This window comes from Aquarana catesbeiana, linkage group LG06, assembly GCF_042186555.1.
Source record: "Aquarana catesbeiana isolate 2022-GZ linkage group LG06, ASM4218655v1, whole genome shotgun sequence".
Taxonomy (NCBI): Eukaryota; Metazoa; Chordata; class Amphibia; order Anura; family Ranidae; genus Aquarana; species Aquarana catesbeiana.
In genome coordinates this window covers 394,721,925-394,749,195 of record NC_133329.1, presented here as the reverse complement: position 1 = coordinate 394,749,195, position 27,271 = coordinate 394,721,925, and the positions used below count along the sequence as shown (strand labels likewise).

The 27,271-nt window shown below is 43.5% G+C and overlaps 1 protein-coding gene across 1 annotated transcript in view; it reads left to right on the top strand.

Annotated features, from left to right (window-relative positions):
- SLC11A1 (solute carrier family 11 member 1) overlaps positions 1-27,271 on the top strand; it is an 88,348-nt gene that overhangs the window by 6,077 nt on the left and 55,000 nt on the right. Inside the window, exon 2 of the mRNA XM_073634378.1 lies at positions 13,791-13,891. Coding sequence (XP_073490479.1) covers positions 13,791-13,891 — 101 coding nt within the window. The remainder of the gene's footprint in view (positions 1-13,790; positions 13,892-27,271) is intronic.

Sequence of the window (27,271 nt, the reverse complement as noted above, 5' to 3'; positions counted from 1 at the left end):
TACAATAGAGTTCAATACAGAAGGAATAGGAGGGCCCTGGCTCATGGAGCTTACAATCTAAATCTTGCTATCCCTCCTCAGGACAGTCATGCTGCATGTTCCAAATCTGTAATTACATGAAATTATCCCAGACACGCCTGCAGATTATGGTCATTAGGAGAGTTTTCTAGTTATTTTTAGATTTTCAGGCTGTTTGCATGGTCTGTAGTTACTTGATGAGTCGATTACTATATGCTGACCCAGCTTCAGGCTTTGTAACAAGTCATCAGCAAATAATGAATACATTAAAGTATCTAAAAAAAAAAAAATAAATCCCTGGTGATCCTGCCATGAAGGAACCCTGATAGGGCACTTTGTGTTTATAGGTTGGCTGCGCTCTGTCCCCGTCACCAAGTTGTCCTCTTGCGTTGTCACCTGGTCTTCTTGATGGAGAATACAAATGGCTGTTTCAATATTACACAAATATTCTTACCACCGGGAAACCTGCCCTGAGATGCAGCCATGGCTCGAGTACATGTAGACAGGAAACCGCTGTAAAGAGGCTGCAGGAGATCAGCAGCACTGCCGGGCACCCACTGCGCATGCGCGATAGCCGGGCAATCATCTGGGAGGTGATCTCCCTCACGGTGCCGCGGTGCGCCGGGAGGAAGTGGGAGCTGGGACCCTCTAAAAAGAGGGTCCTGGCTCCCTGCCCCCCAAAAAAATGACATGCCAAATGTGGCATGTCAGGTGGTCACCTCCCTTAAAGCGGAAGTTCCAATTTTGGGTGGAACTCCGCTTTAATAACATACACAATGCTAAGGTAATTACATTTGTTTTTATTGCCTTTACTACTTGACATTTCTGATTGTACAGGATCTTTGAGATCCTCTTGAAAGTAATACTAAACAAACTCTGTTTAATTTACATTGTCCCTTTTTTATTTCTCTATGGGGATGATGGCACTGTAATTATTTAAGAAAAAAAAAAATCCTAATTGATATACAGCTGTCACATGACCCAGCTCTTTCTCAATCTGTCTGCAGGGAAACAGTGGCAGGAGGAGCTTCTAGTCCTCTGCTGCTGGTCACATGTTAAAAAACAAAACAAAAAAAAAACAGCCTTTTTAATGCAGAATAAAAATAAATAATTCATATTACTAAACTGTATATACAGTATTTTAAAGCAAATCTTTATTATTTTGTGGAAATAACACGGTGTGGGTGGATTTCTGCCAGTCACAGGCTGCATCACGCCCCCCCAGCCTGTGTTTTGGAATAGGAGGTGAAGCCTCCATCAATCTACATGTAATATCCCGCCCCCATTGTGCTTAGCTGGTTAGTGGGCATAGAATAGGAGGAGAAAGGGAGTGGGCTGTCATTTACCACTGTGTATACGCCCACATGTGGGACTCTATAGTCACATGGGCTGCTCAGATGTGATAGGGAGGAAATGCTCAGCATAGAAACTCACTGAAAACTGAGCATGTGCAGAGCTGCCAACACTGCTCTGCAAAATCCCCTAGCTAAATTGGGGGCATGGACAGAAGAGGGAGACAGAGAGCAGCAGGTTCAGCAAGGTTTTTTTTGCAGAATACAGAAAAGGAATCTCATAGTGACTGAGTATGAACAGCATGTAATACACCATTTATTGATCGTTTTTTATGATGTGGGTTTAGTGACACTTTAAACAAAAGCTTTACCCAATTGTAAAAGCTAAGTACACCTTTTTTCTAACCATTGCACCAATGTTTAGGGCCACATTCCGCAGCCCCCACCCTCAAACCACCCCCTTAAACCACCCCCCTATTACCTGAATCATAGGGTTCTTTCCCTAGCAGCCTCTTTTTTTGGGGGGTGTTGCTGTGCTTGACTCCTCCCACATTGCCGTATCATCCAATTCCAAGTATCTGTGAATGAAAGACTACAAGTCCTATCTTTCACCACGGAGGTAGTCCTCAATGGAGTGCAGTGGTGTCACCTCCCCCTATAGTCCATTGTTTACTTCCTCCAGTCCCAAAAGGACTGTACTTCTGTAAGGACCTGGACTGGAGGAATAGTCTGCAGGGGCCTGTGCACTGATTGCAGTTTCAATGCTTTGCAGGTCCCAATAAAAAAAAAAAGGATAAAAAAATTTTTCAATATAAGTGCATTTATTTATTTTTTACAAAAGACAGAGTATGCCTTTAAAGACAAACTATAGGCAAAACTTTATTTTTTTTCATTTTAGATAGAGTAAGGGAGGGTTATACTCCTTATCTTATTTTTTTTCTTTTTTTGCCCTTTGTGTCCTATTGGGGAGATTTCCCTTCACTTCCTGTCCCATAACCAAAACAGGAAGTGAGGAAATTTCTCCAAAGCGCAGGAATCACTGGTTGTCACCAGAACTAGTGTCCCCATTGGAAGATTTCCCCTCTCTTCCTATTGTGATAACTGAAGATTTGTGATTTCCTTTCACTTTCACTCTCAGTGATAATGGAAATAGAGGGGGGTGAATCTCCCTAACAGGGACGCACACAGCAATAAAAACCTGACAGGGTTCTATTCCCTCTCCGCTCTATGCAAAAGGTAAAAAAAAAAATTGTTTTTCCTTTTAGTTATACTTTAAATGTGATATAAGCTATAATTGCTGTTATAATTTGGTTTTACTTTAAAAATTCCCTTAGGCTCCTTTCACATTTGGTGTTTTGGGATCTCGGGCAGAATGGCTGCGTGATCTCACAAACGTATGTGCGGCTGCCATTCATTTTCAATGGCACCTAAAATGCGGTACAGTTTTGCAATAGTTATCACTTGGTAAATCGTGCGGCAATCGCGGCAAACCGCAACGCACAAAGCAGGGGCTCCGTTTGGGTGACATACTTTGTATGTTGCGGTTTGCCACGATTGCTGTGCCCGATTTATTGTGCAATAATAGCGGCGGAACCGCACTGCGTTTAGATGTTGTTGAAAATGAATGGCACCCAAATACGCGGGATCGCAAAACGCCAAATGTGAATGGAGCCTCACTGCAGTTGAACCTACAAATAAGATCACATTTCTTTCACTTGTACTGTATACTGATGACAGGACTTTCCAGATATTCCTCTTTCTCCAACCCCTCTACAGCTGCTTCTGCTAAAAAGGCCTCCACCAAACATTAGGTCATATTAAAGGCATTTCCTGCAAAAAGATATTTTTAGCCTTCCAGTAAAGAATACTGTTAATACTACAACCCACAACATTTTTTTTAGACAATTCTGCACTTCCAACCTTATGCTATCAATACAGGGAAGGCCCTTTTCTGTTCCAGCATGACTGTACCTCCTATGTACAAAGTCAGCTCCATAAAGATATGGTTTGATAAATCTGGCGTTGAGCAACTCAAGTGGCCTTCAGAGAGCCATGACCTCAACCCTACTGAACACCTTTGGGTTGAATTGAAACGAGCCAAGCCTTCTCAACCAGCATCTCCGTGAAGGCATGGTTTGAAGAGTTTAGTGTGGTGGAACCCAAGTGTCCTACACAGAGCCCTGACCTCAACCCTACTGAAAGTGATTGTAAGGGTTCTTTTTTTTCTTTTTAAATAACAAACATATCATACTTACCTCCACTGCACAGCTCGTTTTGCACAGAGTGGAACCGAACTTCGTCTTCTGGGGTCCCCCGGTGGCTCTCGCAGCTCCTCCCCACATCAGATAACCCCCTAGGAGAAGCACTCTCCCGGGGGGGGGGGGGGGTTACCTTGCGGGCACACTCCTGAGTCCAGCATTTGTGTCCATAGGGCATGATTGCCGAAATCAGCCCCGCCCCCGGCGCTCGCGTCATTGGATTTGCTTGACAGCAACAGGAGCCAATGGCTGCTCTGCTATCAATCCATCCAATCACGTGCCGGGACCCCGTGAAGAGAGGGAGCGCGCGTCTCCACCGACAGAAATACGGGGCTCAGGTAAGTAAAACAGGGGGGCTGGAGGGCCGGTCACTGCCAGGTGTTTTTTCACCTTTAATGCATAGGATGCATTAAGGTGAAAATACACAAAGGTTTACAACCCCTTGAACACGTTTGGGATGAATTGGAAGAACAAGCAATGTCTTCTAAACCAACATCTCCATAAAGACATGGTTTGAGTTTGGTTTGTAGGAACTTGAGTGTCCTGCACAAAGCACTGATCTCAACCCTACTAAACACCTTTGAAATGAAATGGAACCATAAAGACATGTTTGGATGAGTTAGGTATGAAGGAACGTAAGTGTCCTGCACAAAGCTCTGATTTCAACCCTACTGAACACCTTTGGGATTAATTGTAACAAGCCAGGTCTTCTCCACCAACATCTCTAAGACATGGTTTGATGATATTGGGTGGAGGAACTCAAGTGACCTTCAGAGCTCCGACCTCAACCCGACTGACCATATTTGGAATTAATTGGAACACTGATTGTGAGCTGGGTCTTCTCATCCAACATCTTCATAAAGACATGGTCTGATGTGGGGGAACTCAAGTGACCTTCAGGTCCTTGACCTCAACCCTACTGAAACCTTTAGGATGAATTGCAACAAGTGAGCTCTTCTCAACCAACATCTCCAAGACATGGTTTGATGATATTGGGTGGAGGAACTCAAGTGACTTTTAGAGCTCCGACCTCAACCCGACTGACCATATTTGGAATGAATTGGAACACTGATTGAGAGCTGGGTCTTCTCATCCATTATCTTCATAAAGACATGGTCTGATGAGTTTGATGTGTTGGAACTCAAGTGACCTTCAGATCCTTGATCTCTACCCTACTGAAACCTTCAGGATGAATTGCAACAAGCCAGTTTGTAATAGAGCATATGATCAACTGTCACTCCATTTTGTAATCTACCCTCTATTTTAAAAGCCTGTTTTTAAAGAATGTACGTGCCTTATCGTACACTTCTTTCTCGTTAGAGTTTTAGACCTTTTTGTTTTTGAGCCAAGTTTTAACTAAGAACTTTCACTGTATGACTCGTTTTTAGGCCGATTCTATGCAGAAGCTATCTTTGTAAATTCCTTTCAGCTGCCTAAAACTAATGATGAAATAAAATCTCTCTGTAGAAACCTGGTTAACCCTTAGAAACCTAGGATAGAGTTTACCCTTCCCCTCTTTTGCTGTAACTCACATATAAAAGATATAATTCTTAATAAAGTGTTCAGATTCACTTTGCACACGAAAGCTGCCTGTTGTGTGTGTGTCATTGGGGTCTCCAGAATTCTGACGGGGTCGTTGTGGATTACCAAGGGAGGGTAGTCAACTGTCCAGTAATCTATGCTATCACAGGTCTTCTGACCTAAAATCACCATGAACACATGGTTTTTTTGTTTTTTGATGTGGAGGAACTTGATTGGCCTGTACAGAGCCTTGACCTCAGCCCTACTAAAACCTATGGAATGAATTGGAACAAGCCAGGTCTTCTCAACCAAAATCAACCTTAAGACATACAACAAGTGAACACCGCTCTAGGCAGACATCTCATAATATATCCCACCTGCTGATGGAAACAGGTGCTGGCTCTGCATGTTCGATTTGTTCCAACCTAAAGACATGGTTTGATGAGTTTGGTGTGGAGGAACTAAAGTGATCTGCACAGAGTCCTGACCTCAAGCCTACTGGACATCTTTTGAATGAATTGAAATGCTGATTGTGAGCCAGGTCTTCTCATGTAACATTAGACCCTGACCTCAGAAATGCTCTTATGGCAGAATGGGTGTTCATTCCCACAGACATACTCCAAAATCTTGTGGGAAACCTTCCCAAAAGGGTGGAGGCTGCTAAAGCCACGAAGAAGGTGCTAATCCCATATTAATGGCCATGGTTTTGGAATGGAATGCCCACCAAGTCCATACAAGTCTAATGGTCGGGTATCTACAGACTATTGGCCAGATAGCGCATCTCTTTTGTAATAATAATTACGTAATAATAAAGAATAACTGATAACACAGATTCAGTTGCAGCAATCCTATGCCTGTGGTTTAGTATGACGCCACATGTTTGTATTAGTTGGCTGTTTTTCTGACTCGCCGATGTTGTAAGCGTCACCTGATGCAGAGTTTTGTATAGGAGAAATGTGACACATAGTTCCTTGTTTGATTATTTGCTAACAGTAAGGGAATCTGTTGTCCATCTTACATACATGTTCAGGCCATTCTTGGGTAATTCATATGGAGGCTAATGGTCGTACAGAACATGAAGGAAAACTTTTTTACGTGTGCATACTTTCAGGAATGCAGTCTGCTTAAAGTACATGACCTTTTCAGCACACATCAAGGTACAAAGATCCTGACAGAGTTTTCAGATTGCAAGTCTATGCCTGCTGCACAGTGATCGTGCCTTGCTGTTTCATTAGTTGGTCAAAGATTGTTTCAAATCTTTTATTTAGTCATAGGACATGGTCCAAGGACCCATAACATTGTATAAACATATTGCCATACAGTACAGCACAACACATTGTTGATGCAGGAACTGGAATACTAAAAAAAACAAAAGAAGACATTATGCCCACTAGATGTCCAAGACGTCATTTATATTCCTGGCAAGGTATAGGGAGGCTTAACCTCGTAACCGGACAGAGCTAGAGTAGATCCTAACCAAGGAATAAATTGCTCAGTAGGGTGAGTCCAAGAAACCAGCACCAACTAATTTTTCAAACTTTTATATAAAGGAGAGTACCATTGAGCCGTAGAGGGACACGGATAAAGGGAGACAGAAGATATTTAGAGAGTAAGAAGAAAGGAAGAGCAAAATGATAGAAAAGAGTGAAGGGTAAGAAGAGGTTAAAAGAAGGAGGGGGAAGGGGGGTGGAGAGATGTAAAATGTGAAATCGCGAACCACACAGGTGATATTCGGATTGCATGGCTGGTATACTAAATTTGCCCTGGTATGACTCTGGATACATTTGGTACTTCGGAGATAAGTACCAAATGTATCCAGAGACATACCAGGGCAAATTTAGTCTACAGAGTCGCATTCAAAAAGGGTTCGGCCTTCATCAGAGAAGACGAACATGTTCCATAGCGACCTAGTTTTTGAGTAGCGTTCTTGTTGATGATGTGCTGAGAGGATAAGGCCTTTCAATTTACTTATTTCATCTACTTTTTTGAGCCACATCCCGATGGTTGGAGCCTGTGGAGATTTCCATTTAAGAGGAATGCATGCCTTGGCAGCGTCAAGGAGATGGCGAATGATTGATTTTGTGTATACCTTCACAGGGGCATTGGAGGCATGAAGAAGGAAAAAAGCTGGGTCGTCCAGAATCGGACGTTCCGTAAATTTTTGGGCAATGCGTCTCATCTCTTTCCAGAATTGTTCTAGTTTGGGACAAGCCCAAAAAATATGTAGGAGTGTGCCCCGCTCCTCCTGGCATCTCCAGCAATGATCGGAAGTCGCGGGAAAATTTTCTTATACCATCTGGTTACGATTTTAAAACTAGTTTCTTGCACTCTCATGCAAATGGACGATTTATATGTAAACCGAAGGATATGTTGCCTTTATTGTGGACTGAAAGCGCAATTAATATCCCGTTCCCACTCACTAAGGCAGGGTGGGGAATAGGGCGGGGAATAGGTCTCTGGGGGTGTGTTCTACAGGTTGTAGATAGTCGAGAGTGTATGCGGCATCGCCCCCCCGTTTACAAGCAATACTCCTCCAGAGTTGTAAGAGGTTGGCAGAAGTTGCTCGGGGGTGGGAGAGATCTGAAAAAATGAGTAAGTTGGAGAGCTCTCCAAAACTCCAGGCGGAAGGAGCCCGAGGAATATGTGAGGTCAGAGATCGATGGCCAACACCTATTAATTAAGAAGTGAGAGGCCTGTGAACAGCCAGAGTTCATCAAATTTTTGAAGGGTGTATCATGGTAACCTGGGGTAAAAAGGGGATTCCCCAATTTTGGAAATAGTGGCGAAGTCAGGGAAGAGAGAGATGCTTGTGTAAACAGAAGTGAGCAGAGTCGTGTAGTCTGGCCAAGAAGCAGATGGTTTTTCACGTCTCTGGGCAATGAGTCCTAGCACCAGGGTTCTCTACAGAGAGATATGGCATTTTGATCCTGTTCTAACAGAACCCATAACTTAAAGTGTAAGTAAACCCTCCTATTGTTTTCAGCCAAGGAAGCTGCCATCTTTGCCTCTGTTTAATCCACAGCTGTCATGATGCTGCACATGTGATCAGTTATGACACCAGCCATTGGATGGTTTGACAGTTTGGTTGAGAGCACAACCAATGGGAGTGTTACATTTCCGGCATGTGCCGGAAATGAAACTCTTTTATGGATGGGTTTACTTCCGCTTTAATGTCTCAATGTCTATTCTAGTCAATGAAAAATAATTGAAAAGAGTGCTACTTGACACAGCAATTGCACTAACCTGCCCTACATCCCTAAATAACAACAGATTGAAAAAAAAAAAAAAAGAAATTTCCTCTAAGTGGGACTTTGGATAGGGCAGATGGCAAATGAAGTATGAAAAAAGTGTAAAAAATATATGATTTTATTGAGGGAAAATATTTAAAATAATTAGCACATAAACAGTACACATAACAATGTCAAAATGATATTCTGGAGATGAATGATCGTACAGTTACAGTTCAATTTGTACAGACAGTGACCGCAGAAGTCTGTTGAGTTGGGAGTGAGCGCAACAGAGGTACCCAACGCGTTTCGAAATTGCTATTTCTTCATCAGGGGTGTATGCGATTTATCGCAGAACGTACAAACGTCTGCAATTAAATAAATAAGCACAGATTCAATACATAATAATGATTGTACAAAAAATGCAGCTTAGAGAGTAAACACGCATATAATCACACCTTGATTTCAATATGAATGTTTAAAAACTAACCGTACCTGCTGTATGGCTCTTGGAAAAATCTCATATCCAGATTTTATTTTTAAAAAAACAAGATGTGTTGCAGCCGTTGGCCTGGAAGGCCCCCGACCCGGTAGGGTAGATCAATACATCACCACAAGATGGCAGGTCCAATGGCAACAGGGGGGGGGGGGGAGAACAAGGTCCCACACAAAGGACAACCCGGTATGGCCCTCCGAAGTAGACCCCTTACTGTAGATATATGGGGAGAGAAGGGAAGAAAAAGGATGGAGTTATTGAGCTGGTACATGGGGCTCGTACCGACCATTAACAACACCCAGCACAATATAGGAATAACTCTTGGGTCCTAGCTACCCAGCGATATTAAATATATATATGTATATATAACAATCATATATATATAGCTGGATGACAAGCAGAAAAAGGAAATGGTTCATTGAGATAAAAACCCACACTGAAAAAGGGGAGGAGGAGGGGATAGAGGGGGCCCTGGGCACTCTCCTCTGGTTAGCCACCATGCTTACTCAAATAACCCTATTGTACTGTCTATGGCATTTTATTGTAGATCAGTTCGTTAATTGACTTTGGGCCTTGTCAAGTCCCTTGGTATACCTGTCTGCACAGCTTTCAACCAGCAGGTCCTTGTTTTTTGGCCATCTCCTTCTCTCCACCCCTCTCCTTGGTGTTCTTTTGGCACTAATTTAATGTATCGTCCACTAATTCATCTGCTTAGATGCAGGGTTTGGTACTTTTTTGTTGGGGTATTTTTTCTTTTAATATAAGACCTAGGATGTCAATATGTCACTGACATTAGCTAAACATCCCCCTCTATCCCCTCCTCCTCCTCCTCCCCCTTTTCAGTGTGGGTTTTTATCTCAATGAACCATTTCCTTTTTCTGCTTGTCATCCAGCTATATATATGATTGTTATATATACATATATATATTTAATATCGCTGGGTAGATAGGACCCAAGAGTTATTCCTATATTGTGCTGGGTGTTGTTAATGGTCGGTACGAGCCCCATGTACCAGCTCAATAACTCCATCCTTTTTCTTCCCTTCTCTCCCCATATATCTACAGTAAGGGGTCTACTTCGAAGGGCCATACCGGGTTGTCCTTTGTGTGGGACCTTGTTCTCTTCCCCACCCTATTGCCATTGGACCTGTCATCTTGTGGTGATGTATTGATCTACCCTACCGGGTCGGGGGCCTTCCAGGTCAACAGCTGCAACACATCTTGTTTTTTAAAAAATAAAATCTGGATATGAGATCATTCCAAAAGCCATACAGCTTGTATGGTTAGTTTTTAAACATTCATATTGAAATCAAGGTGTGATTATATGCGTGTTTACTCTCTAAGCTGCATTTTTTGTACAATCATTATTATGTATTGAATCTGTGCTTATTTATTTAATTGCAGACGTTTGTACATTCTGCGATAAATCGCATACATCCCTGATGAAGAAATAGCAATTTCGAAATGCGTTGGTATCTCTGTTGCGTTCACTCCCAACTCAACAGACTTCTGCGGTCACTGTCTGTACAAATTGAACTGTAACTGTACGATCATTCATCTCCAGAATATCATTTTGACATTGTTATGTGTACTGTTTACATTCTAGTCAATGAGTCTACTCAGGTGAACTGCCTGATAATATTTACGTACGTCTGGTACCACTAGTCTCCCATATTGTTTGGGTAGTGTGAGCTGACCCCTCTTTAAACGTGGGTGTTTATGGGTCCATATCAATTCAAAAAATACCTTCTGAATCTGTTTGAACTAGTTAGATGGGATATAAATTGGTAGGGCTTGTAGAAGATATATGAATTTAGGAAGGATACTCATTTTGAGGATGTTGCAACAGCCAAACCACGAATGGAGACCTGTATTCCATTTGTCCTCAAACTTTCTTCAGTAGTGGAGGGAAGTTTAATTTGAATATCTTGGATATGTTGGAGGGGATGAGTAAGCCTAAGTATGTCAGCGCGGAGTTATTCCATTTTAGTTTAAAGTTCATCTGGAGTTGTGAGAGAGTTGGTTGTGGGAGATTAATTCCCATCGCCTCAGATTTAGTAAAGGTAATTTTGAGATTGGAGAGGGCTCCATATCTCTAAAATTTCTTAAGGAGGTTCGGGAGTGAAATCAAGGGGTTTGTGAGGGAGAATAACATGTAATCAGCGTAGGCCAAGACCTTATGTTGAGTGCCTCCAACATTTATGCCAGTAACATCTGGGTTCACGCGTTTGGTACATAAAAAAAAGGTTCCAATGACAGGCCGAAGATGAGGGTCGACAGTGGACAACCCTGTTGTGTTCCATTAGTGATTTTGAAAGGTTCCGACAGGACCCCATTGGCTCGAACCCGAGCTGTGGGGTGTGAGTGTATTATGGAAATCCACTGGAGCATGTTGGTGCCGAATCCTGCATAACGCACGACGGAAAGCATGAAATCCCAATTCACCCTGTCAAAGGCATTTTCAGCATCTGTGCCCAGAAATACACATTGGGTTAGGGATTTGTTGACTATGTGCAGTAAGTTAAGAACATTTGTGGTATTGTCTCTAGCTTGCCGGGTTGGAACGAATCCTACTTAGTCTAAGTGAATCAGATGTTGCTGAATTCTAGTCTCTAAGATCTTCGTGAATAACATAGCTCCCAACTGTCCCTGTTTGCGAAGGACTGTCCCTAATTTGAAGCAATGTCCCTCTGTCCCTCTTTCCCCATTATTTGTCCCTCATTTTGGTCTGATCCATATAGTTGTATATAAAATGCACTTTTTATCTTTCAAAAAGTGTTTCCCAGTGCTAAACCTTTCATCTGATTTCTAAATTGCTGCATCTGTACAGTTTAAAAGCCAATATAGGAATAGTAGTGGATTTAATTAACCTTTTTTTTCGGTTAATACTCCTTTAAGGGGGTGTGGCAGGGGGCGTGTCCTATGCCTACATACATTTGTTAGTAGGTGTCCCTCATTCCCATTTCAAAATGTTGGGAGATATGGAATAATAATGAGGTCGAGGTTGAGCAGTGAAATCGGCCTATAACTCCCACATGAAGTTGGATCTTTGCCCTCTTTCGGAATCACTGATATGTGAGCTTGCAGGGTGTCTACAGCGAAGGATGAGGTGGATCCCACCGTGTTGAACAGTTTAACCATAAATGGGCCGAGGGAGGGTAAAAGGGCTTTATAATATTGAATGGTGAAACCGCCAGGACCCGGTGTATTTTAGTTGCCCCTATGGCCCCTTGAAGTTCCTCTATCGTGATGGGATCTTCTAGGGCTTCACTAGCTGAAGTCGATAGTTGGGGCATGAGGGAGGAAGATAGGTAGGAGTTTATGCGTTCCTGCGGTGAGGACACAGTTTTCAGATTATATGGGACGTCATAGAATCTCTGAAATTCCCGAGCAATATCTTGGGCATTGTGACTTTGGGTCTCGTTGGTGGTAGTAGATATGGTATATAGGTCACTCATTTCTGTTCCCTAAGCGATCTAGCTAGCATTTTGCCACATTTATTCCCCGATTCATATGATATTTTCCGACAAATCTGTAGTGCTGCTTTGGCCTTAAATTGCAACAAGTTTGTAATTTGCATGCGTCCTGTGAGAAGCTTTTTCTCTAGGGAGGGTTGGTCAAAGATTGTAATACCAAAACTTATTATTATACAGGATTATACAGGTAAAGCGGATCTTCTCTGAATCTAAGCACAAAAAACTCTATTTAATTCATTTTTATTATTTAAAGCAAACTCCCCCATCCATCCATGTCTCAGTGCTTTATTTTGTTGAGAAATCACCTTAACCACTTGACTTCCACGCTATAGCCAAAAGACGGCTACAGCGCGGGCCTCAAATGCTGGGGGGGGCTTCCATGTACGTCCTCCCATTCTCACGCTGCCTGCTCGCCGCGCTCTGTGATTGCCGGGTTTTTCTGACTCGCAGGGTTAAGGGCCAATCACAGCAGGCCCTTTACCATGTGATCAGCTGTCATCCAATGATGAAGGATTTGTGCCGGGGGCATATGCGGCGAGAGAGGATTTGAGCTGGGGAGTGGAGGGAAAGGTTTGTGCTGGGAGGGGGGATTTCAGCAGGGGACAGATTTGTACTGGGAGGAGGGAAAATGTATGCTTAGGGGATGAGCATGCAGATTAGTGCTCGATTTTATTTATTTTTTTGTAAGGAGGGGAGAGTCTAGATGACTTTGTCCCGGTGTTCTGACATATACTGTCCTCCTATCGGATAGTGTCCGCTCCGTACTGCGCAGGCGCAGCGCTTGCGCAGTACGGAGCAGAAGGAGATGCCGAAAATGCCCGAAGTTGATCAGCTGACCATCAGCTGTACACGGCGCTCGGGCACTTGTTAGTGATGGCTGTGTAAGAGGGCCCCTCGCGGGCTCGCTTCGCTGGCCACGCTTCGGGCACGGCCTCGCTGCGCTCGGCAACTATTTATTCTCACTCTATGTCCACTTGGATAGTAGGGAATGAACCTGGACATAGGGTGAGAATAAAAGCGCAGGCGCCGTGTACAGCTGATGATCAGCTGTTAAACTTCGGAGACTTTCGGCGTCTCGTTTGTCCTCCGTACTGCGCCTGCGCAGTACAGGACGGACACTATATGATAGGGGACTGTATTTGACAAGACACCGGCACTGACCCTTGGTTCTGGGTGTGGCTGTGGGTGCGGGAATCTCAGCGATTCCCGCAACCACTTGCAGTGAAAACGCAGTGCTCTATGGAAACGTGCATTCTGAATAACACCCCCACGTGTGTAAAATCGCAGTGCCTAAAAGACCATGTGATTTACTTGCAGATGCTTTTTTTGAAAAGGTGCATGCACCTTTTTTTGCGGAAACGCAGGCACGACAGCCCAATCAAACGCGGCACGCACAAAACGCATAGGTGTGAACCCAGCGTCAGGTAAAAAAACGTCCTGGATTTAGAACAACTTAAAGGCCAATGTGAAAAAAATAAAAATAAATGTTTTTGTTCTTTTTAGACTCACCAAGGAATCGGGGATATGGAACTATTGAAAGGGCCAAAAATGACAGCGACAGAACCTACCTGGATGAAAAGATTCCTGTTCCCACCACACACACGGTAAGCACAATCATCGTATCTGTAATATTCTGAGCAACCAACGAACGTCCTGACATTAACCATGTAAATCCAAGATTTGGTTCATTTGTAAAACACAGTGAATGCACACAAATGTATTACTATCCTGGACAGGTGACAGATCTTGTTGGTGTTTTTAGAACTGGTGCATACATGTGTTACAGGGGGGCCGCCGGGCTGGTATAGGGAAAGCCCTGCAGTGCTGGGAGCAGAAAATGTGCATCGGGTCATACGGCTCTGCACACCCGAGTGCCTTCTGAGTCATTATGCTGTGTCCGGTGTAATAGTAAAAAGATGAAGCTGGAGAACTCCCCAGGGGCCCCAATCTCAGAGAGCATCTAGCTTTTTACACAATTTAATTCTGCTTGGGTACAGAAAAGCATGCTGTCCATTAGCAAAGCATTAGGTTTCAGCACCTGGAGCACCAAGCCCTCCCCATCCCCCTTTACACTAACCCCCCCAGTAACCCTACACACGGTCGGATTTTCCGACGGAAAATGTGTGATAGGACCTTGTTGTCGGAAATTCCGACCGTGTGTAGGCTCCATCACACATTTTCCATCGGATTTTCCGACACACAAAGTTTGAGAGCAGGATATAAAATTTTCCGACAACAAAATCCGTTGTCGGAAATTCCGATCGTGTGTACACAAATCCGACGCACAAAGTGCCACGCATGCTCAGAATAAATAAAGAGATGAAAGCTATTGGCCACTGCCCCGTTTATAGTCCCGACGTACGTGTTTTACGTCACCGCGTTTAGAACGATCGGATTTTCCGACAACTTTGTGTGACCGTGTGTATGCAAGACAAGTTTGAGCCAACATCCGTCTGAAAAAATCCATGGATTTTGTTGTCGGAATGTCCGAGCAAAGTCCGGGGCATAACACTAACTTCTCATGTAAGCCTAACACGAACCCTCACACTAACCCTCCTTGTCATCCTCAAACTTGCCTTCCCTGTGCCCCTAACATCACCCTTTACTTTAACCCTAACACAATCCCTCCCTGTAACCCCAACACTAACCTTTACTTTAACACTAAACCTTCCTGTAACCCTAACATTAACCTTTACTTGAACCCTAACAATAACCTTCCCTGTAACCCTAATGCCCTGTACACACGATCGGACATTGATTGGACATTCCGACAACAAAATCCATGGATTTTTTCCGACGGATGTTGGCTCAAACTTGTCTTGCATACACACGGTCGCACAAAGTTGTCGGAAAATCCAATCGTTCTAAATGCGGTGACGTAAAATGCGTACGTCGGGACTATAAACGGGGCAGTGGCCAATAGCTTTCATCTCTTTATTTATTCTGAGCATGCGTGGCACTTTGTGCGTCGGATTTGTGTACACACGATCGGAATTTCCGACAACGGATTTTGTTGTCGGCAAATTTTATATCCTGCTCTCAAACTTTGTGTGTCGGAAAATCCGATAGAAAATGTGTGATGGAGCCCACACACGGTTGGAATTTCCGACAACAAGGTCCTATCACACATTTTCCGTCGGAAAATCCGACCGTGTGTACGGGGCATAACACTAACCTTCCCTGTAATCCTCATGCCCCGTACACACGGTCGGATTTTCCGACGGAGAAAGTGCGATCGGATTGTGTTGTCGGAAATTCCGACCGTGTGTGGGCTCCATCGGACTTTTTCCATCGGAATTTCCGACACACAAAGTTTGAGAGCAGGCTATAAAATTCTCCGACAATAAAATCCGAGCCTTTAAATTCCGATCGTGTGTAGACAAATCCGACGTACAAAGTGCCACGCATGCTCAAAATAAATTAAGAGACGAAAACTATTGACTATTGCCCCGTTTATAGTCCCGATGTACGTGTTTTACGTCACCGCGTTCAGAACGATTAGATTTTCCGACAACTTTGTGCGACCGTGTGTATGCAAGACAAGTTTGAGCCAACATCCGTCGGAAAAAATCCATGGATTTTGTTGTTGGAATGTCCAAACAAAGTCCGACCGTGTGTACGGGGCATAACACTAACCCTCCCTGTAACCCTAACACCAACCTTTACTACAACACTATGATTGTATTGAGTGATTCTCTTTCCTGCAACCCCTGGTTGCAGGAAAGAAAATTGCATCATCGCTGGCGCGCTTTACACTAACCCCTCTTTGTAACACTAATACTCTGTAACCCAAACGTAAACTCTTGTTTGACAATTTGTCTCTTCTGCAATCAAGATCTTCTGCCCTGAAGACCAAGCTTTCTCTGTTGAAACAACTGCTGGTGCTGGGGTACTGGTGGTCATAAGATCTAAATTTTTTACTGTGTAAAGTTATCCAAAAAATATCATTACAGGCCCGGTATTTTAGGTGTCCAGTCCACAGTTCCTTGAAGGCAACAAAGAAATTGTGAACGTTTCCATTATTATCGCAAGCCCACTTTGCTGCTGAGAAAATCCAAGCTTGACATATAAAAGTTTTTTTTTTTTGCACAAATCACATAATTGAATCACTAAAAATTCAGAGAGCGCCAAAGAAATAGTAGGAGCCCTTTTTAATGGGGACAGTAGCTGTGGAGATCTGGGAACTCAGCACAGGGATGGCGGGAACCCCTCATAATGAAGTTTAGGGATCAGGCTTGGCTTGCCTTTCATGGAAAACTATATGTGAAGGGCAACTTGAAGTTTCTTTCCATGAGTGATCGGGGCTGCCCGAGAGTGGAGTGTGGAGGAGTGGTGGAGTCCATGGATCACTTTCTACTTCACTGACCTTTTAATATAGAGGTGTACAAGAGGGTTGGGAGGGCTCTGAGTATACCCTTCCTCCCCCATATGAGTTATGCAGAGTGGGTGTATGGGTCATTCCAGACTCATCGGGATTATGATTTGGAAACACTTTTTTTAGTTAGTCTAGTAGCCCATTATTTCACGTGGAGTGCACGGTGTCAGGTATCCTTACAGAGTAAAATCCTCCCTGTCGAAGTGGTGGTGCAGGACATTCTGGGTGAGGTTGGGAAGATTCAGGGTCTTGAGAAAGGCAGGTGGCGGCAGGAGGCCTGGATAAGGGCGTGGAGGAATATCAGGACTCTGTAGCTGCTGCCTGTTGATCTTGGGGTGTGCGGCTTTTCTTTGTATTCTTGATTCACTCCCCTAGATTTTCAAGATGAAATATATTTTTGATAAAAGGCTACATGCATGGTGACGGTGATGTTCCTTAGTCTGGCTCTCCCGTAGGGATTGTGTTGTGCGCAATTTGCTTTGCACCGTTTATTTTGTTCTTGTTTTCTATTATCATATTCAATTATTTTGTAAATATGTTTTATTTATTTATTATGGTTTTATTGTATATAAGTTGTTGTTTGTAAGATTTTTCAATAAACAAAATCAACCCCTCATAATGGGTACAGCAGCTGTACAGACCCGGGAACTCAGCACAGGGATGGTGGGAACTTCTCATAATGGGCACAGCAGGTGTACAGACCTGGGAACTCAGCACAGGGATGGTGGGAACCCCTCATAATGGGCTCATCAGGAGGGCAGGTGTACAAACTCAGGAACTCAGTACAGAGATGCAGGAAACTGTCAGATGTTTACCACTGTAGCATCCATCAGGGGCTGAAATATCAATTTTGTGTGAACTGCACCTTTGGTCAGATCTGGATAAAATTCTACCAATAATACCCACATAAAACACTGCTGATTCCATATCTGCAAAATAATACATAGAAATCAGAATTCTTGGAATGCTGATCTCAGATAACCCTGCATGTTACTCCTTCATAATTCAGAGCTTACAGTGTCATCTTGTGACTGTCTTGCCTCGGAAAACAAGGGTCCTTTATGATTCTTCAAAGACATCCTGGCCCCTTTGTGTCGCAAAAAATCAAGTATTCCTGGCTACTGATGCCAGACAAATATGTTATATGTGGACAACTTAAGCAATAATAATACAGTCTGTCCTATGGTTATAATTATGCTTCAGCTATATGCCTGTAGTGATATATTGTATAGTGGTTAATTAATTAATTAATTAGTGGTTATTATAATGATGATGTAAGTACTCTTCCGCAGCAACCCAATTCTTCCAGAGAGATGCACTTTATTGACTTCCAACACAGAACAAGGTCCAAAGTCCACAGATGACAAAAAATCCGATAGAGGAAATATACCGTATTTATCGGCGTATAACACACACCGGCGTATAACACACACCGGCGTTAAACACGCACCCCAATTTAGGAGGGAATTTTAAGGAAAAAAAAACTTTTAGGAGGGAAGTTGAAGGGAAAAAAACTTACATTTAAATGCCCATCATTGCAGCCTTCTCAGTGCAGCCTTGCCAGTGCAGCCATGTCAGTGCAGCCATGTCAGTGCAGCCTTGTCAGTGCAGCCTTGTCAGTGCAGCCTTCCCCAGTGTCCATTGCAGCCTTGCCCCAGTGCAGCCTTGCCCCAATGCAGTCTTGCCCCAGTCCAGCCTTGCTCCAGTGCAGCCTTGCAGCTCGCTGAGCTTCAAAATCGCAGACCGCGATTTGAAAATGGCGCCGCCGGCGCCAAAATACACAGAGCCGGTCCTCGGCTCTTCTCGGCTCTCGTTCACTTTCGGCTCCACTCGGGATGGGCGTGACTGTGAGTTGAGCTATCCGAACCTAGCCGAGTACACTCGGCTAGGTTCGGGCGGCGCTCGAGTGAAGCCGAAAGTGGCCGAGAAGAGCCGAGGGCCGGCACTGTGTATTTCGGCGCCGGCGGCGCCATTTTCAAGTCGCGGTCGGTGATTTTTTTTTTTTAGATCTGACACCTCAGGATCGCAGGGGATCGGCGTATAACACGCACCCATGATTTTCCCCTGATTTTAAGGGGAAAAAAGTGCGTGTTATACGCCGATAAATACGGTAATTTAGAGTCCCATTTTTCCTAGGTCTGCGCCTTCATAGTCATACACAGACCTACCTGAACACCCTTTGAAATGTTCAATTAGGTTAACAAGGCCATACCTCACACACCTAGGTAGACTTGCATAAGATTAACACATCAAAGGGTCTTCAGCCATCCCCTTGCTATGTTAAAATTCAGTTGGCTCGGACAAATCAACCATCGTCAATCATCGTCATCGTACTGTATGTGTACATACATATAATAATATGATGCCCCACATAAATCGGTGAACATATTACAACAATGCCTTCCAAAAAAAAAAAGATTTGGCAATTTTGATGGGTTCACCTGATACACAACCAGAGAAGGACCTGGAACCTGTGGCCCAGGGGCCAAACACAACCAGGTACCTCTTTCATCTCCAAAGAAAGTGTTCCGTGCAAATTGTGCCCGCACTGAGTGGTGTCACCATGTTATGTATTGACACATCTCCTTTAGACCTTGGACAATCTGGCCAGTATGGTCACCTGCTGAGTAAACGCCCTCCCCAGACAGCTTAACTCCCCAATAAAAAACAGCAGTTTAATCCAACATTTTCTTACTTGAAAAAATTCAGTACGAGGATGTTCACCGGTCAAATCAAAGTGTAAAGAGGCATTGTTGTGCCCATTTATAAAGGCTGCTAACGAACTACTTGAAGTATATGAGAGAGAGTGGGGAAGTGGCGCTGCCCTATGTGCCAAAACAATATAAATGTGTATAATGGTGAAGCATAAATATCATTAAAACAAACCCCAGTAGCAAATGACTAGGGTATGTTTATATTCCACCAGTGGGTGTGGGTTAAGATGCATAAAGTGAACAGGTGTTGTGGGTAGGATGGAAACTGGGCAGGACCCCAATCCAGCCAAGATCAAATCTCCAGCCCCTGTAACCCCACGTATCCACACCACTCCTCTTGCAAATCAAATACCAAACTCAAAAAACAAACTCAAACTGGCATAATAAGATAACATAATCTTAAGTGAGGATAACTTCTATAGTGCATGTAAACATTAATGATTTGTTAGTCAACCAGTAATTCGTGCAGCCAATGTCCACAGTGCTAAATTAATATATAAATGTTCAATCTGTAGTGCAAGTCCATAAGTTCTGTACTTCTTTATGAAAACAACATATATTGCATAAAAAGGTGGTTTTAAACAAAACGTGATAAAGTCATGGGTCCCGTGCTTCTTCCTTGATAGTGATCTCTCTCTAGAATTGATTCGGTACAAGAACACTGGAGGGGGGGCAATAGGGAAACTTTAATTTCCAAGAATGAAACCAGCTGGATATACCAGCTGGGATCCCTTGCCCCCAAGGGATTAAACTTAGACATTGACCTGAACTGCTTCATAGCAAACCCATAAAGGTTGGGAAGATGTTGAGACACTTAGTTATGTTTACTTACTAGGCTTAAAGGCAAGTTAATATTCTCTGGATACACCTATTATACCCCTATTATACTAATAGATATGATGATATCTGTCTATTCATAACAGTGGGAAGAATGGGAGGGCTGAGTAAATGTAGGAACAACTGCATAGGGAAGGTACTAGACTAGGCCCTTGTTAGTACTAGGCCATTACAATAATGATTATTGTGTACTATCATCCTATAGGAACACAACTTCTTGGGATATAGATTTTCCACTCCCTAATCTAATCTATCATAGGAGGAGGTTGTATCATTAACCATCCCTTACATGTATACACAACATGCTCTATAGCTAGTAATAGGCCTTTACCTGTTTTGTTTTTTACATTAATATTCATCAGTTTTGATTGTGTTCATATTCGGGCATGTGTTATCACCCTCATATACCACACCATATGGTAGTGTATTTTTTAGGTAACACACGAAACGATAATTTACCACTCTTAGTAAGGTTCCCTCTAGGGTGGCATGCACCTGAAGTGTGGAGAGAGCCCTTTATAGGGGGTTTGATAGTCCTTGTCCGGGTACTTATTTTGATCAGTTTTTCACTGATACATGTACCTTGGGGACAACTTTTATTTTTATTTTTACTGGGAATAACTCGTTTAAATCCTCTACCCCGTTTTATTACTTTTACTGTTTATCCACCTTGAGTCCTTTTTAACTTATCATATGCGCACCTTAATGTATACTACCTTCTAGGTATACACGAAGGGTTGTATATTATGTGCATCCATATAGTGTGGTATCATGAGGTAATATATACATTTGATTTTAAATATATGTGTGGATGAACTTATCTTGCCATGCTTAACACCGTTGTCTGTTTATACATATAGACAGTCGGCTACGTCCTTTCTCACGGAGATACCATCATATGGTTGGTCTAACTCTGGCTGCCTTTGATTGGTATTACCCAATGTAGGTGTGGGGGAGGTACTACGGAGTCCGCCTGCCTATATGATACGTGGAGCGTGGAGTGATGGCAACGCCTTTGAGAACGTCCTATGACAAAACGCGTAGGGCGGAGCCACGCTCTCACGTCACACCCGGAAGTTTCAGCCTGGAACGCAGGCTGGTGCGCACGCTACGGAGCAGCTCTCCATCCTTAGCACCGTATGCGCCCCTGCATATTTGCATTTTTCGCCGGACGGGCTTTTTATGTATGCTATTTTTATAATAAACCATTCTACTACACTATGGGAGTCCTTTGTGTTGCGGTGAAGAATCTCGAGGAACCCTGGTTCGGAGTACTGCTTGGAAATCCATGATTTAAAACAGCAGTGACGGCGGTGCAGACGACCATTATGGCTACCTAAGGGAAAGATCCTTATTAAAGCTACCCACTCTATGCCTACTACCCCTGCAGGGGTTATCATCTCTGGTGAGTGGGGACACATTGGGGGAGCACACAGAAGTCACTGGAAGTTATATCTGGAACTTTATCACGTTTTGTTTAAAACCACCTTTTTATGCAATATATGTTGTTTTCATAAAGAAGTACAGAACTTATGGACTTGCACTACAGACTGAACATTTATATATTAATTTAGCACTGTGGACATTGGCTGCACGAATTACTGGTTGACTAACAAATCATTAATGTTTACATGCACTATAGAAGTTTATCCTCACTTAAAATTATGTTATCTTATTATGTCAGTTTTTGAGTTTGGTTTTTGAGTTTGGTATTTGATTTGCAAGAGGAGTGGTGTGGATACGTGGGGTTACAGGGGCGTGAGATTTGATCTTGGCTGGATTGGGGTCCTGCCCAGTTTCCATCCTACCCACAACACCTGTTCACTTTATGCATCTTAACCCACACCCACTGGTGGAATATAAACATACCCTAGTCATTTGCTACTGGGGTTTGTTTTAATGATATTTATGCTTCACCATTATACACATTTATATTGTTTTGGCACATAGGGTAGCGCCACTTCCCCACTCTCTCTCATATACTTCCTTAGGTCCCGGAGGGAACTAATTAGGGTAGGCTGCAACCCTTGCTCTCCTAAGCGAAGATGATTACCATACTATTTAACGAACTACTTGAGGAGACATGAAGAAGAAGGGAAGGGTCTATCTAAGGACTAAACCAACTAGCCCCAACATACAGGTATATGCCTGGGCACACCCTAATCGCCTCGTGTGGTGCATATTCCCCCCTGTTTAGACCACTGATATTTCATCCCCCAAAAAAATGTTACAAAATAAAATAATTTATAAAAAAATAAAATAAAACTACTGACACTGTCCACTGCCCTACTGACACCATCAGTACATATACAAATGCATATGTATTTGAGCTTTGGGGTGCACACCCTAATGCAAGAGGCTGCGCACACCTATGCATACAGGTAAACTATAATATGCCATTTCAGAACTACAGTAATAACAAGTTGTAGTTTTATTGCAAAGGTGCACAATAAGTATTCCAGAACTCACAGTTAAAAGCGAGTGCTCCTAAAGGACACCATTTATTGTGGCACACCTCCACATCTTCCAGCGTTAGGTTTCTTTGAGGCTTTTGGTCACATGACTTGTCAGGGCCACAAAATGTATTGGCTCTGGAAGACCTCCCTCTGCCGGGTCTGAATGGGGAGCGCATAGCTCTGTAATATTCATCCTATGTCACTGACTGTAGGTCCGGCCTAGATCAATGTCTAAATGGTGAAGTATCTCCATGTAGGGCCACCGACTCATCATATCTTAAAGTGTTCTAAAGCTATAAGGTTTTTCACCTTAATGCATTCATGCATTAAGGTAAAAAACCTGTGCTGCAGAATCCCCCCAGCCACCCCTTATTCTTACCTGAGCCCTATCCGATCCAGCGATGTTCACGTGAGCAGCAGCTCTTGCCATTGTCTCCCTCCTCCCTGGGCAGATTGATAGCAGTGGGCGATTGATTGGTTTCCACATACATCCATACCTGGAATTCTTCTTTAGAGTGGTTGTAAAGCCTAAAGAGTTTTTTACCTTCATGCATTCTACGTATGAAAGTAAAAAACCTTCTGTGTGCTGCTTCCCCCTCCCAGCCCCCCCTAATACTCACCTGAGCCCCCTCTCATTCCAGTGATATACATGGGAACCTCAACTCTCCTGGGTCTCCCTCTCCTCATTGGCTGAGACACAGCATTGGCTCCCACTGATGTCAATCACAGCCAATGATGAGGGAGCGGGGGGCGTGGCCAAGCCAGAGCTCTATGTGTGTTATGGACACATAGAGCGGGGCCCAGAAGCGAGCACGCACCAGTGCCCCCCAAAGCAAACGGCTTATCGGGACGGGGGGCACTGGTCAAGAGGTAGGAGCCAGGAGCGCTGGTGGGGGACCCAAGAAGAGAAGGATCAGGGCTAATTTGCACAATGGTTTTGGTAAGTATGACATGTTTGTTATTAAAAAAAAAAAACTTTAATATCTTTTTAAAACTGAACTCTGGGGAAAGTAAAAATCCCCCGTGGAGTGCTGCTACCCCCACACACATTGCAAGAGTGTGCAAGTCCCCACAGCCTCTTCTCCCCTATGATGCTGAGGACAAATCGACATTGACATCAGGACACAGGCCCATTGGTCCTGCATTGGATGTGAGGACACCAAGGGACATTCCACTGCTGGACCACTGTCTGCCGGGAGGAGCAGAAGATCAGGCAAGTCCTCTTGACCAAACAGGCAGTTAACTCTTGCAGTGCTGGAGAAGCCCAGAGTTGGGCTTTAACTTCCCCTGGTAATTTGAACATTCCATTTTATTTGTGTCCATACAATCTATCACTTGCCTATATGGCCTTGTTCACATATGGGATGCTATACTGTACGCCCATGCAGGGCCATGTTCACCTGGGGATGCACAGGTGTTCCAGGCAGTGTGCAGGCAATCCTGTTCATGTCAATCGGGATGTAACAACTGCATATGGAGACAGTAAAAGAAAAAGAAAAGCACCCCAATTGCCTCATCCGTAATTAATTATGAAAGCGCAAATAGAAAAAGGGGTTAAAAAAAAAAAAAAGGGGTAACCCAAGGTCGGACTTTAAAGGCACAGCAAACAAAAGAGATGTAGAAAAATATCTTGACATTTATTAAAGCGTAAATATAAATATACATGCAATGCAAAAAAGGAAACATGAAAAAACATTAAAAATAATTTATACAAGATATACATGATGTGAGCCCTAATGCGTCTACGCGTTTCAAACTTCTTCAGGACACATTCGGGGGTTCATTGATTGCAAGAAAGAAAAAAAGGTCTCACTATCTTGCAGAGGAGTCAACACCAATCAACAAGTAGTCACACAATGGGGAAATATCCAGTATCGGAGGGGGTAACTCATAATAAGAGCAGGTCAGAACACAAGGACAGATAGGAGCCAACTGTGGACAGACCAGTCATAGGTGTCCTAGTGTGGCAATCTCGAACATGGGATACAATATAAGATAGAAAAACTGTATATAGCCATATAACTCTCATATAGACAAAAAGGTTCTTCCACCCACAAAGGCCAAAACGAGGGCTTGGCTATACCCCAAATATGGTTCACAAAACACAATCTGAATCGGATTGTTGTAATCCAAAACACATCTATAGGAGGAATAGTATGGCGATTATCCCCTGGGAGAGAGCGTTTTTGCTCTCTTTTTACGGCAGGGCGAAATGACGTTACGTAACGTCGCTTCGCCCTGTGGCCACTAGAGGAGCACGCGCTGCCGGGGGCGCGGGCCCGATGCTCGTCCCCAAAGCCGATGCAAGTACCCTGCGGTCACGATGACCGACGGGCTCCCATGATCACTCGGGGCACACCGAGAACCGGGATCTGTGTGTATAAACACACAGATCCCGGTTCTCTGAGGGGAGAAGGGACTGATCGTTTGTTCATACAAAGTATGAACAGTGATCTGTCATCAACCGTAGACAGTCCCCTCCCCCCTTCAGTTAGAACACAGAGAGGGAACAGAGTTAACCCCTTGATCGCCCCCTAGTGTTTAACCTCTTCCTTGCCAGTGACATTTTTACAGTAATCAGTGCATTTTTATAGCACTCATCGCTGTATAAATGGCAATGGTCCCAAAAATGTGTCAAAAGTGTCCGATGCGTCCGCCATAATGTCGCAGTCCCGATAAAAATCACAGATCGCCGCCATTACTAGTAAAAAATAAAATAATAATTAAAATGTTATAAATCTATGCCCTACTTTGTAGACGCTATAACTTTTGCGCAAACCAACCAGTATACGCTTATTGCGTTTTTTATTACCAAAAATATGTAGAAGAATACATATCGGCCTAAACTGAGAAAAATATAGCTTTTTTAAATAAAAATGGGGATATTTATTATAGCAAAAAGTACAAAATATTGTGTTTTTTTTCAAAATTGTCGCTCTTTTTTTGTTTATAGCGCAGAAAAAATAAAAACCGCAGAGGTGATCAAATACCACCAAAAGAAAGCTCTATTTGTGGGAAAAAAAAGGACATCAATTTTGTTTGGGTGCAGCGCCGTACGACCGCGCAATTGTCAGTTAAAGCGATCCAGTGCCGAATCGCAGAAAATGGCCCGGTCATTCAGCAGCGAAATCTTCCGGGGCTGAAGCGGTTAATTGCGTACAGGATATTATTTAGTAACACAGCTGGGAAATTAGAAGTTGGTTACCAACAGCAGATAAATAAGGAGAAACTGGAAACTGCTTCAAAGAACAGTGCCAGGGAAATTTATAACACTTGCTACTTTAGTTCACTTCCTCAATTCTTGACAAGTAGTAAAATACACAGATATGGGAACTTTCTTATCAGACAAAAGATTTTTAATTTGAGTATATATTTAAAGCCAAACTCCAGACACAATAACTTTTATTTAAATATTTTTCTTGATAAAGGTCATGGATAGAAATTTCACATTGTGTGCACTAAATGCCTTTGTAAACCCAGATATGACCTTGTAAAACTAGCAGTGACTTCATCACTGTGCTGTATATAGCCTGTGCAGAAAGCAGCGCTGTGGGAGGGGACCAGCAGGCTCCACCCACTACAAGCTGCCTGTAGAAAACTACAGGAGGGGGCGGAGACAAGACCAGTCACCCTGCACAAGGAGAGAGAGCAGCAGTGAGCGGTCTTTATTACAGGAAGTTTCACACTGGATTACTGCACAGATCTGGAAGAAATACACAAAGCACACTGATATTCCAGAAGATTACACATGATGAATAGATTTAGATACTATTTGTTCATCCCCTCCCCAGCACTTATATAATCATTTTTATATTATATATTTTATATTTTTTTTTTTTTTATTTCTTTTTATTGTTTTTTTTTTGTTTTGTTTTTTTATCAACATACAAACCATACAGCAATATACTGTCTATCTAACAACAGTATCTCACTATCTATTGTACATATAATAAAACCAGGGGCGTAACTACCACCATAGCGACCCATACAGGCGCTATGGGGCCCGCAGCCGAGTGGGGCCCAGTGAGGATAAGAGCACCGCCGGCACAGTCTCCCAGCCAGGGGAAGAGAAAAGAAAGGAAAAGGCGAGCTGTCCGTATCGGCAGAGAGCTGAATTGCCCAATGTAAGAGCTTTCATTAGAACTTCCAGTGTTCCCGGGGCATAGCTCCACCTTTTGGCCCGGTGCCTTTGATAGACAGAACGCCGATCCAATGCGGGACATGTGATGTCATCAAAGGCGTCGGGCCAAGAGGTGGGGCTATGTGACGATGAGCCCCGGGAAGACAGGAAATTCAAATGAAAGCTATTACAGCGGGCAATCCCGCTCTCTGCTGATCCGGGTGGCTTGCCTCTTCCTCTGCATAAGTGGGGCTGTATGGGGCACAGGCAGACCAGACTGTATTGGGCACAGGTTACGCTGTATGGGGCACAGGTCACGCTGTATTGGGCACAGGTCACGCTGCATTGGGCACAGGTCACGCTGTATGTGGCACAGGTCACGCTGCATTGACACTAGGGCAGCTGTGGGAGGGGGGGTTGTTTGCAGGGGGGCCCCATACAACATTTTGCTATGGGGCCCTGCTATTTCTAGTTACGCCCCT